The 12,208-nt window shown below is 42.0% G+C and overlaps 1 protein-coding gene across 1 annotated transcript; it reads right to left on the bottom strand.

The window, feature by feature from the left end:
• Positions 1 to 3,761: 3,761 nt before the first annotated feature.
• LOC104958328 (microtubule-actin cross-linking factor 1-like) lies at positions 3,762 to 9,439 on the bottom strand (the record flags this gene model as incomplete). The annotated part of the gene is made up of 3 exons (XM_010786048.1): positions 9,221 to 9,439; positions 4,578 to 4,895; positions 3,762 to 3,989 (listed from the first exon to the last, which is right to left on the bottom strand). Coding segments are annotated over exons 1-3 (765 nt in total), but the record flags the coding sequence as incomplete, so codon positions are not given.
• Between the last annotated feature and the right edge of the window lie 2,769 nt (positions 9,440 to 12,208).

Raw genomic sequence — 12,208 nt, 5'->3', positions numbered from 1 at the left:
TGGGGTCTGCGAGACAGCGAGACATAGCGAATGGACGCGGGAAGGGGGTGCTAAGGGGGCTGCAGTACCCCCATCTGCGAGGCTCCACTAGCTTCATAACACACAAGGGGACGGGTAATAACCGGAAAAGCATGACATGGGACCTTTAAATGGTAATGTAATCTCCCTAATAGACTGAGAAGAATTGTATTTAAAGAATACATTGTATTTAAACAATAAGTATAGGCAAATTATTTCAAGCCAGCTTTCAATTCTTGACACTAAAAACACATATCGGTTGGTACTAAAAAAAGTATTGACTTTTTTAATTTTTTAATTATTATGCTAATTTCTGTAAGGAATGCTAATAAAGACGAAGAAGACAGCGGAAGTCTGCTCGTTCACTCTCTCATTGAAACAGTATTTCACTGTGAGATCACCGTTGGAAAGTTTAACAATAATCTGACAACATCACCTCCCACTCCCATGACCCCTCTTCCCATAGCTACCCTCCACCCACACCCTCAGTATTTCTAAGCATCGGCATGACATCACCCCTTTGGATTGGGGTATGGTCGGGGATGGCAGAGGGGGGGCCTGCTCTGTTTGGGAGCCAGACAGACATGTTTAGGTTTGAAATGAGCCGAGCTGGATCAGTTACAGAGAGAAACAGAGGGGGGTAGAAAGTATAAGGAGAAAAGAAATAAAGCAGTTTACAAAAGAGGTATTTTCTGCATCCACCCCTCACTCTGGGAGGCTAACAAACAGAAAAGACTCATTAGAGTCCAAGGAGGGTCAGAAAGAGGACACTGTACTCTCTATCCCATTATTTCCTTATCTGTTTCCATGCATCTGTATGCCTGCCTCGTGATCCTGCTCTGCATGACCACAATATGTCCCCTGTATCATCCTTTCGTTGTCCTCCTATAAATACCCTGCTTGCCCCCAGATAGAGTGGCAGACCATTTCCCATGCTCTATATCCCCCTCAGACAGCAGCCATTAAACATTCTGCCCCTCATTTTACTTTAGCACCCAGTCTGCCACAGGTCTGTCTGCTGCTCTGTCAGCTCAAAGTTCACAGTTTTAACGAAGAATTCTTAATCAGAGAATCAAAATGATGAACACCTAGTATTTTATCGTATTATATTTGGTCTTAGTAATGCCTGGAAGTACTATAACTTTCCCTTTTTTATATAAAACAGGCAAGTACCTGCACAAACTACAAGACATTTTACAATTGTTTTGCAAAAAAGTAGTCCTGCAACTCACAATTATCTTCATGAACAACTGGCATGCTGGTTTTTTAAAGATATTAATTGTTTATTGTTCTATTTTGGTCTTTAAAATGTCAGAAAACAGGGAGGAATATTCATCCCAGTTTCTCAAAAGACAAGCGGAAGTCTGTAAATGTATTTTTTAAGTCAAAAACAAAAATATATTTACTTTGATGTATTATAAAACAGATAAAAGCAGGAAATCAGCATTTATCTGCTATTTTTGAATACAAAATGTGGTAAAAGCGATTTTTGTCATTCTACTCGCTTAGTCAACTTAACTGTGTAGCTCTATGAAATATTATAAATTAAATAACTTGAAGCTGAATTCACAAATATAAAAGATTAAACATTATGCCATTTGACCAGTTCTGAGCAAACAGCAACTGTCTTTTTAAATCATGTAATATATTTCATAAAACAGATTGTCAGTGCACCTGTAAGCTGAACACATGTAACAGCTTCATGCTCTTTGTCTGATCCGCCTCTCATTAGCAGCCTATTTAGCTCTTTCTCTCTCTCTCTCTCTACCTCTCTCTCTACCTCTCTCTCTACCTCTCTCTCTCTACCTCTCTCTCTCTCTACCTCTCTCTCTACCTCTCTCTCTACCTCTACCTCTCTCTCTACCTCTCTCTCTACCTCTACCTCTCTCTCTACCTCTCTCTTTATCTGCTCTGTCTGTTTGTTCTCTGCCACACATTTACTCAGCATGCAGCGAGGGCGGAGGAGGACGAGAGACCCAGAAACAGAGAGAAGAGATGAAGAGGAGGTCATTACTTAAAGGAAAGAGATGTTTTATTAAATACCCAAATTAAAAGAAGATAAAAGGAGAGGGAGTAGGAATGTTAAAGCAGGAATGTGTATGAAAAGAATCATGAATCTTTGATCCGCCCACACGTGTTATCAATAGTGGAGTCGATCATTCTCTGAAGAACGAGCAGGAGTCCTACTACATTTTCCAAACGTATGAAAATGATTAATGCTCAAAACACTAGAATCATACTTCTCCTGAGCCCTCACACACTTAAATACTTTCTAAAGTGGACAGGATATGACATCATGGCGAGAAAACGTGCCGTTTAATGACAGAAGAGAGACTGAAAGAGACGTGTGCAGCCATGAAGAGAGCAGCGGAGGAGTAATGAAATACCAGGCCCATTCCTGAGGTCAGCCCCGATGCTAAGGAAACAATCAACTACTACTGAATGTGTTTATGTGAGGCCTGCTCTTTTTCTCTAAATACACACAGGTATTAAACTAAACAACATGAGTGAGTACCCTCACTTTTTAGCATAGTAGCTATTAATGTGTTTTATTTTTCTTATTTAATTAGAGGATAACTCTATATCCTATATTAAAATGAATCAACAATAATTGTTATCATTATAATAAATCCTTTATTTCCAAAAATACCTCATAATTGTGGATTCAAGCTTCACAAATGGGATGGATTTACAGTTCTTTTTTTGTAAATAAAAACATTGAGGGCCATATTTTGGGCTCTGGGAAATTGTAATTTTTGTATTTTCTTTTCAAATGTCATAAAATAAATATTGAACTATTACAAACGTACTGCATAAATAATTGTTTGTTTTTATACCTACTTTACTCTTCAGGCTTTTCTACTCAACATGTGTTAGCAATGTTGCTTCTTTTGTATGATCCTCACATCTTAAAACCTTTTAATTTTGTATCTACATTCCCTTGCTTAATATAAATGAAAACATCTTTGAGTAATTTGATTTTGGCAATGCAAATAATTATAGGAATTGCTTTGTCATAAAAAATAATCACCAACTATTTTGATAATCAAGGAATCGAGTCATTGTTTAACTGTTTGCAGATTGATCAAAGCAACATAATGGTATTGTTAGAGAACCACATGTTGTTCATTGATAGAAAGAAAAGAGACGTCTGATTTGCAAGGTTATTGAATTGTTACTGTACTTTACCATGATGACGCTAACAAGTTCAAAGCATAAGCAGGGCGGTGACTATACATCATAAAGAATGTCTAAGAAAGTGTTGGTGGATTGTGTGAAATGTAAAGAGAAGCATCATATGTGTCCTATAGAGAAAGAGCCACGTGATTCAGCAGCGTGTCAGGCCTTTCAGAGAGATGTGTGACTCAAATTCACCGTCTAACTCCTGACAAACCACGGGAGTCCTTAACACACTTACACACACGCACACCAACACACCCCGTTACCTCATGGTCTCCAGAGGTCTGAACAAGAGGAAAGGCCTCCTCAGAGGCTCCACAGAGATGACATGTCCTTATTCATAGCGCACACACAGAGCTGTGTCCTAAACCTGAGCCGAAGGTTTTCGGTTTATCCGTGCAAATGAGTTTCAGTGGTATGATGGGAAAGGAACAGACTGAACACAACTTTTTCTCCCAGAATTCAGTCGGAGTATCTCATGTTACCAGCTACACCATGAAGCATGACAAATACACATGTACTCATACACACTGACATAATCCACTTTACCCACGTATCCATACATGATTCATCCGCGTAGATAACCAGCAAGAAGTAGTCCCCCCTACCTTGAACTCCTGCAGCTGCTGTTTGATCATCTCCACCTCCGTGCCGACCATGCCCTGTGAGTTCAGCCCATTTTCAGCACTTCCCAGCATGCCTTGCAGCTCGGCCACCAGCCTGTAGAATTCCCGAACCTTCTCTGCAGCGTCGTCGATCTGATCCAGCCGGCCTTGGCCACGCTCGCTGAGCTGTAGGATAAGGAGCAAAAGATTAATGAACTGTGACCGGATATTTAAAAAATCGACAGAGCATTGAATTGCGGTATTTTGTGTTGCGATACATAATTGAATCCACTGAATGCTGAGATTATTTCTGATGAGAAATAAAAAAATAACAGACCAAAATAAGATTAAAAATAAATGTACTACAATTTCTTATTTGCATTAGCTTTAACATTGATTTACTCATTTTTGTATTTGTTTTTATTTCATGTATAAAATGTATCTATATATATTTCTTCCCCCTTTGCATTTCACCCCCATATATGTTCATATTTACTTTTTACCTTCTTTTTACATTTCTTTATGCATTATCGTCTGCCTGCTGCTGCCTCAGATCTTTTGGTTTTACATTCTCCAAAAAGGATAAGAAGTGGAAATATGTTATTGCAATATGTTTAAAATTGCTTATTGTATTGTGACTTAAGTATGGTGATGATGCCGTAAGGGTGAGATCCATCCCTAATTCATGTTGTCAATAACTGTGCCATGATGATCATCATGGTTATTATAATTATTATCATCCTCCTCCTCCTCCTCCTCCTCCTCCTCCCTCACCTTGCAGGCCTGGCGGCTCAGAGCCTCCGTCTCCCTCCTGAGAGCCAGGAGGTCGGGGGAGGAGCCCTCCCGGCGCAGCATGGTGGTGCAGTCTGTGTTGTGACCCTCCAGCTCCGCCCTCAGGTCGCCCAGGCGGGACAGGTAGCCCTTCAGGGCGTCGGCCTGAGAGGCCAGGGAGTCTGCGTCGCGTCCAACTGGTCCGAGGGAGTCCAGCTCATCATCCAGGTCGGCAATGCGAGAGAAGACATCGCGCACGTGAGACTGGACCTCACCCACGCCCTGCAGTCGGGACTCCAGGGAGGAGCAGCACTGCTCGATCTGATGGAGGAGAAGAGGAGAGATGTTACAGAGGAGACGGCGCAGAAGGTGTTAGGAGCAATCCAGTCAAAACTTGTATTTCATTATCAAGTGCATCACAATGAAAAATACTAAATTAAGTGCCTTGCAGCCGAAAGATTAAAAAAAAGCACAAAAAGAGAAGGCGGTGGCGGGGTAAATATTTGTTGTTATTGTTGAATAAAAGCACAGAACAACGCTTTAAAAAAAGCTACCAAATCTGTTCATTCTTTTATTTTTCAGGGCATTTTCTTGGAGTGCAATCGCAAATGATCACAAAAGTTCGGTGGCCGATGAGGTCAAACAGCAACTAGCAGCTACAACAGCACAAAACATTTGAACTGGGAGTAACGCGCTTCGTCGAGTTGGTGAGTGTCTTCTAAATGCTGCGCATGTATTTTCAAGTTGGGGAAGATGTTTCTTAATTTTCACGTGTTTTTGTATTTGCATTGTTTTTTAAACTGTAGCGCATTTCTGCTACTGGAAATGTTTTGGGCTGCTGTAGCTCGTTTGCAACTCTGATATTCTGTACAAACTGTGAAGTCCACTGAGACAAATGTAACATTTGTGATATTGGGATATATAAATAAACATTGATTGATTGATTGATTGATACAAAGTCACAACTAAGCAAACCTTAAATGAACTCTAAATAGAGGACGGTGATGTGATCCCCTAATAAAACATGTGGAGCAAGTGTGGTTATATTTGACTAGGTACTAGCACAATGAAGTGTGACCAATCCAGAACTGATGTAACATAACAGCATGTCAAAATAGATGTTGTCTGGGTGATACAAGGAGACAGTAGCAGCATTATCTGAGTCATCTGATCTCCGGCAACTTTTCTCTCAACAACAATGACATCAGATGATCAATAGTATAAAAAGAGAAGTAAGACATCTGAATAACAGAGGACTGCTGCTGTGGTGTTATACAGTAAACAGTCAAAGGCTCCTGTGATAGCTCTACCCTTACATGGAAGCTGGAATGCATCAAATAAGTAATAAGCAATAGCGTGCGTGCTGCATTCTCCAGCCTCCTGTTTACATTTCACCCACAGTGACCATATACAGTATGACTACTGTGGGTCAAACAGTCAAACTATTCTGACAGCTCTGGTTATTTGCTCTCTCTCAGCGCACTGACACTGAGCAAAAACACACATACATCGGCACATATACACACACGCTGTGACCCTCACTATACATAGCTCTCCTCTTTTTCACTTATAACAGCTTTATGTGGAAAATGTTACATCAATTCATGACTTTTAGGATTCCACAGCTCTTATGTTCTGCTGTTTTTCCACAGCTACCTGCAGACTCAGCATTGTTTTAATATATGGCTCAAGAATATTTTGGACATACACTAGCTTTTTGTTGGCAATCCAAATCAGGTTCAGGAGGAGAGAGTTGAAAAAAGTGATTAAAGTGTAAAGAGCAAACAGTATGCTACAAAAACACAACTCCCCCTGAATCTCATCAGTGCTCTGTATCAGAAATTGTACTGTATATCCATAAACTCAAACATAAACGTGCCCGGAAAATGTGTCATCTATTTATTTAGTCTTAGTTATGTGTCAAATGTTTTTATAATCACATTAAGCAACCTGATCAATGTTTAGTTGACAGCACTGCATATTGATATAATGAGCGTTAGTGTTCAGAAGTTGGTGTTGTCATATAATTGTTCTGTCTTAGCAGAGATGGAGCACTCGAGTCCTGGACTCGAGTGCCGATTTTCGGGACTCGTGACTCGACTCGGACTCACGCACTGTTTGACGCGACTCGGACTCGTGAATTCTCGTGCACGATGACTTGGACTCGGACTCGTGAATTCCCCCCCCCACGATGACTCGGACTCGACTTGTACATTGACTCAAGCAAATTTTCTCTGGACTCTGATGTCCTCTATCCTGGCATGTGCACCTGCGAGGCGAGTTCACGTACTGGGCCCCGCTATTCCAGTCTAAAGATGTCTAGAGACACACCCCGCATCGTCAGACCCAGCGTCATGGGCGGGCCCCATGGGGGCTGGCCCGCCCGTCCAGGATTTGGGCCCGCTGTTTTAATCAGGGCTGAATACAACATTTTAATTGTTTTTTTTATTATGTTTATTGTTGTTATTTGCAGGGCTTTGTCCTAATATTTATTTTTGTTTTAAACTATGTTGAAAGATTGGTTTAATATCATTCTTTTATTTTGCTATGAAATTCTGAATGAAAGGCTGCGCGCGAGACTGGTTTTTCGCTGGGTTGAGTCATGTGGGTGTTTGAGTGAGATGCGGCACAGCAGCCTGTCAGTTTACTCTTGCTAGGTTAGTTTGGCTATTATCATTTATATTTATCTGCAACACTGGATATCAGGAAGTGGTTCATGAAAGGAATATGGCAACTCAGCGCCAGATGCAGGCACATTAGAAGAAATCGGTTACGTTACCAACGAGCTAGCAAGCCAGCCAGGGACAAGGGAGGCTGGCAATCAATTATATTTTGAAGAGAAATTGACTCTCAAGCCGGCTCTCTCACAAACTGCTCTGTGCGCAAGCAGACCGCTGCACACTCTCTGCCTCGCTCAATCTCTCTCTCTTCCTTTCTCTCCATCGCTCAACCTCACTCCACCTCTCCACCCTGTGTGCGCTCCTCAAGTTTGCCTGCGTGCTTGCCCGAGTTGGCACAGCGTTACAAATGTGCCACAAAAACCAACCAATGGATGTAGCCCATAATAAGACCGTCAACAGCCTTATGGCAACCTAAAACCCCTCTGTTTCCGGACCAACAATTCACGAGCCCNCTGCTTGCTGCGTGGGGTCTAAAACATTTTCTATATACACAAAATAACCATGCTCACTATAACAGATTTTTTCAGATTTCTGAACAATATTTGAGAGAAATGGTTATTTTGTGTATATAGAAAATGTTTTAGACCCCACGCAGCAAGCAGGAAATGAACCCAGCTCACACTGTCCGCTCCTCGCTGCTGCGAGCCGTGCAACGTCCCACCAACACGGCACCCAGACCCCACGCAGCATTCTCATCTGTTTGTCCTTACTGGTGTCATTTTCTGTTTGTAACACATAATCACTGATGACCAGCTGTAACGGTGGTAGACTCATTAGAACAGAGTGGGCGAGCTGACCAATCAGAGCACAGTGGGCTCAACAAGGCGTGTAGTGAATACACATACTATACAGAGATGCTGTATGAGAAACCAATGTGAGTTTGGAACATTGAGCAATGTAAATCTATTCTAGTAGACCTCAACAATGGAATTATGATCAGTAGAAATGGCCATGACATGGGACCTTTAAATACTAAATCTTTTATGCCTTCAGTATTCATACCAAAACACCACATATTTCTTTTAAATAGCATATATAATAACGCTCGAAAATAGAAAAAAAATAGGCTCAATCGTCACGGTTATCATAAAGTAGAACGCCATCGTGTGTGAAGAAAAATCACTTCCTGTTTACTATGAAATGTGCTTTATTTCATGTCAGCTATTTTAAGCGTGTGTCTAAAGAGTCTGAACCTTGTGCACTGCCCTCGAAACAGCCACAATGCACTGATTGAGGTTGAGTCCATCTTATGTACACACAATCCCGTAATGCTGTGTGTCGCATTTTGCAGATGAAGATGATACTTTAGCCACTAATATAGAATGCTACTGAGTATCTGCTGTAAAGGGAGTGGTTTTGGAGACAGCACAAGTATGACAATGCATACAGTGCACATATGTGCTACTGTGGAATCTGTGTTTGTATTTAGAGTCTCTCTATGGGATGATGATAGGTGTGTAGGAGGATGCTTCTAATTCCAGTCTTTTTCTGGGTGCAATCTAGAATCTCAGCTGTCTCTTCACCCCACCCTCACACACAAATACACACACATTAGGGTGCGGCATCAACATCCCCCTGCATGCCCCTGGCTCGCTCCGTTCCTAAGCAGCTGACATCTCTGGTCCCTGGGTGGGATGAGAAGACACACAGAAACACAGAGAAGGTCCTAACAACCAACAAAGTCCTCACAGCGCCAGTTGTTTCACAATACTTGATACCCACAAGTTTTGCAAAACAAACACACACACTGGTGTTTTAGCAGAGGGGCGTTTCAGAGGCCCTAAGCCCAAAGCTGCAGATGGACATTCCTGTGAAGGGCTAGTTAGTCCCGGCGACAGCAGAACAGGAGGCCAGAGTGTGTCTTTGTGTGTCCTAGTGCACACGTGTCTGTTATAACCCCTGTCCCTAAATCATGGCTGCACGCCTCCCCTGTCCTCACCCCCTCCAGCTCCTTCTCCTTCACACCTTCAAACTCCTCCTCTCTATGGTTTTATCTCTCTGATAGTCTCTGCTCTCCACATCATCACGCTGTAGTCTCTTCACTCTATCTGTAAACTCGTGACTCACTGCCTTTCCCCGCACCGACTGTGTCAGCAACTGTTTAATGACGGGAGTAGACGTGGAGCCACTCTGGGCCAGCAGCTCACTGGGTGTGTTGGGATCCACGCTGTGACGCTGGAACATCTCCTAATTTTCACCTAGAACTGCCTACACATTTACATTTTAGTAATTAACAGTCAAAAATAGATTAAAAAAGGAAATATACCCTTTGTTAAAATACACCACTGAAATGTTAAGCATTACATGTTAGAGAAACCCTAGGTAAGGTTTAAAACAACCTTTCTGTTCAGGTTTGGAAATCCTAATCATTAGTCTAATCTTAAATCTCGGTGTAAAACTGCATATTAAGCTTTAAAAAGTTAAAATAAACACAAAAAAATGTATCTGGTACGCATTTTATGTTGTTGAAAGCCCATCAGTATTTCAGCTGTTTTGGTTTGACAGCCGTCTGCTTCCCACAAATAAGCACTCCATGTATCATTCTGAATAAACTGTATACATATATCTATTTAAATCATCAAAACCACATGATAAACCCAACTACTTGAAAGTATATGAAACAAATGATGAAAAATAAACACGGCTGGAGCGACTTTATACAACTGTGGTTACAGCGCACAACAATCCGGGGTTCAATTCCAGCCTCTGGACTTTTGTTTAGCGTGACATGCCTTCCTCACTCTCCACATTTTCACTCTCTGTCTAGTCTGTCAAATAAAGGCAAAAATGCCAAAAATAATAATTGAAAAAAAAATGTGTTGCAGTAAAGTAAAGTCCTGCCAATTCAGAACATGCCAAAGAGTTTAAGTAACAAATTGACAAAATGTCCGCAGTAAGCATCCATGTTAGCTTGCCTAATTCACACTGAGATGTACGGCCAGAGTTCAGTGTGTCAGAACCCAGTAACCCTCCCATGACTGCTCAGATTATCCAATCACCCGTCATCTGGACTGTGGCTCTGTTTTCCTGGAATACTTTGTCAGCGTGTTCATGTCCGTTAGTGTGTCTGCCACTCTGAGTTTGTCCATATGTGTGTGTTCGATTTGTTTCTCCAAGGGGCTGATCGGATCACACTAACATCATTTCTCTAATCTCATCAATTTATTTCACCGGAGAAACTTTCCTGTAACCTGCCCGCACACACGTCTCCTCCTATTTGTTGTTTCTGTATAAGAAACCAATTGGAAAAAGTAAAGGATTGTTATGACTTGAACATTTGAAATCATTGAGAAACAACTCATCTGTGAGGACATTTTTTGTTTGGAGGACATGTGTGTGTGTGTGTGTGTGTGTGTGTGTGTGTGTGTGTGTGTGTGTGTGTGTGTGTGTGTGTGTGTGTGTGTGTGTGTGTGTGTGTGTGTGTGTGTGTGTGACTTCTTAGTCTTTCCACTCGCAGGTCCTGCATTGTTTCAGCTGTTGTGAATTAGGTAGGCATGCCACGACTCGGCCTCTCCCTTTCTCTCTCCATCGTTTCCTCTTTCCTTCTCTCAGTTCAATGAAATCCAATATACTCTCTCCTGAGTTGGCATATATAAAAAAAGTCAGAAAATATTTAATATAATCCCTCACTTGTAGAATGCTAACCAAAAGGCTGTTATGGGAAAAACAAGCCATATAATTAATGTTTTCTTTAAAAATATTGTCGAGTTTACCGTTTGTTTTTTTAATTGTGATAATTGCGCATATCAGTGTTGATCCTCCTGCTGATTTACAGTGACATCATATAACATTACAAGGAATGTAAATAAATAAGTGCCATTTACTGAGCAAACACAGAAAAGCTGCATTGTTCTGTCGAGGTGGTGCAAAATCTTGTTATTGAGGAGAACCAGGTGGGTGTGTGGGAGGTGGAGTAGCCTCGAAGAAAAAGGGAAGAGGGGGGTGGGTGTGTGTGTGTGTGTGTGTGTGTGTGTGTGTGTGTGTGTGTGTGTGTGTGTGTGTGTGTGTGTGTGTGTGTGTGTGTGTGTGTCTAAGGGAGAAGAAAAGAAGGATGACCTCTAGCATTGACCTCCCAGCAGGCAGCCTCACAGGTGTTGTTCTGTACAAGTGTTTGTGTGGGAGAGAGAGAAAGAGGAGGACACTGAGCGAAAAAAGAGAGTATAAGCCTATTTTTACCACACTAAAACTCTCCAAATGGTGTGAAGCGCCGCAAAGAATTGACCTCTGAAGTGTTTATAATGTGGAAAGTCCTTCCTGCATTAATCGGGTAACATAGTCTGCCAGCTGATTGAAAAAAACGCTGAAAGTGGGACGTTTTTATTTGCCTAAAAGAATGTGTGTGTGCACATGATGCAGACACATTTTCTGTACTTGCCCGCCCGCACACACTCAAATCAGCCTCCAAATCTGCAGAGTCTCTGTGTGTGTAGATGATTGACAGGCGTGTTTATTGAAGTTATTGAGCACCACAGTGGGGATGCATACCTTATTTACTTAGGTGTGTGTGTGTGTGTGTGTGTGTGTGTGTGTGTGTGTGTGTGTGTGTGTGTGTGCGTGCGTGCGTGCGTGCGTGCGTGCGTGTGTGTGTGTCTGTGTGAGCATTTATTGTTCAGGCAGAGAGGCAGACACAAAGAGAACCTGGACCCCAATGTGCGCTTGCACACATCAAAAGTCATACAAAGGCACTGGTTCACACCCACCCACCCCCACCCCCACACACACACACACACACACACACACACACACACACACACACACACACACACACAGGCAGGTGAAATGCTCAGCAAGTTAATATAAAACTTCCCCTGAGAGTTGTAAAGGAGGGGGGGGGTGGATTTAGGAGAGTAAACGCACAGAGAAAATCAAAATGGCAGCTTAATTTAACATGCTGCCAGGTTACCATGTGGGGGGGGGAGAGTGGAACATGTGGAGAGAGATTAAAAAAACAGG

This window comes from Notothenia coriiceps, unplaced genomic scaffold, assembly GCF_000735185.1.
Source record: "Notothenia coriiceps isolate Sejong01 unplaced genomic scaffold, NC01 NC01_scaffold00028704, whole genome shotgun sequence".
NCBI classification, from domain to species: Eukaryota; Metazoa; Chordata; class Actinopteri; order Perciformes; family Nototheniidae; genus Notothenia; species Notothenia coriiceps.
This window is presented reverse-complemented; position numbering and strand designations above follow the sequence as displayed.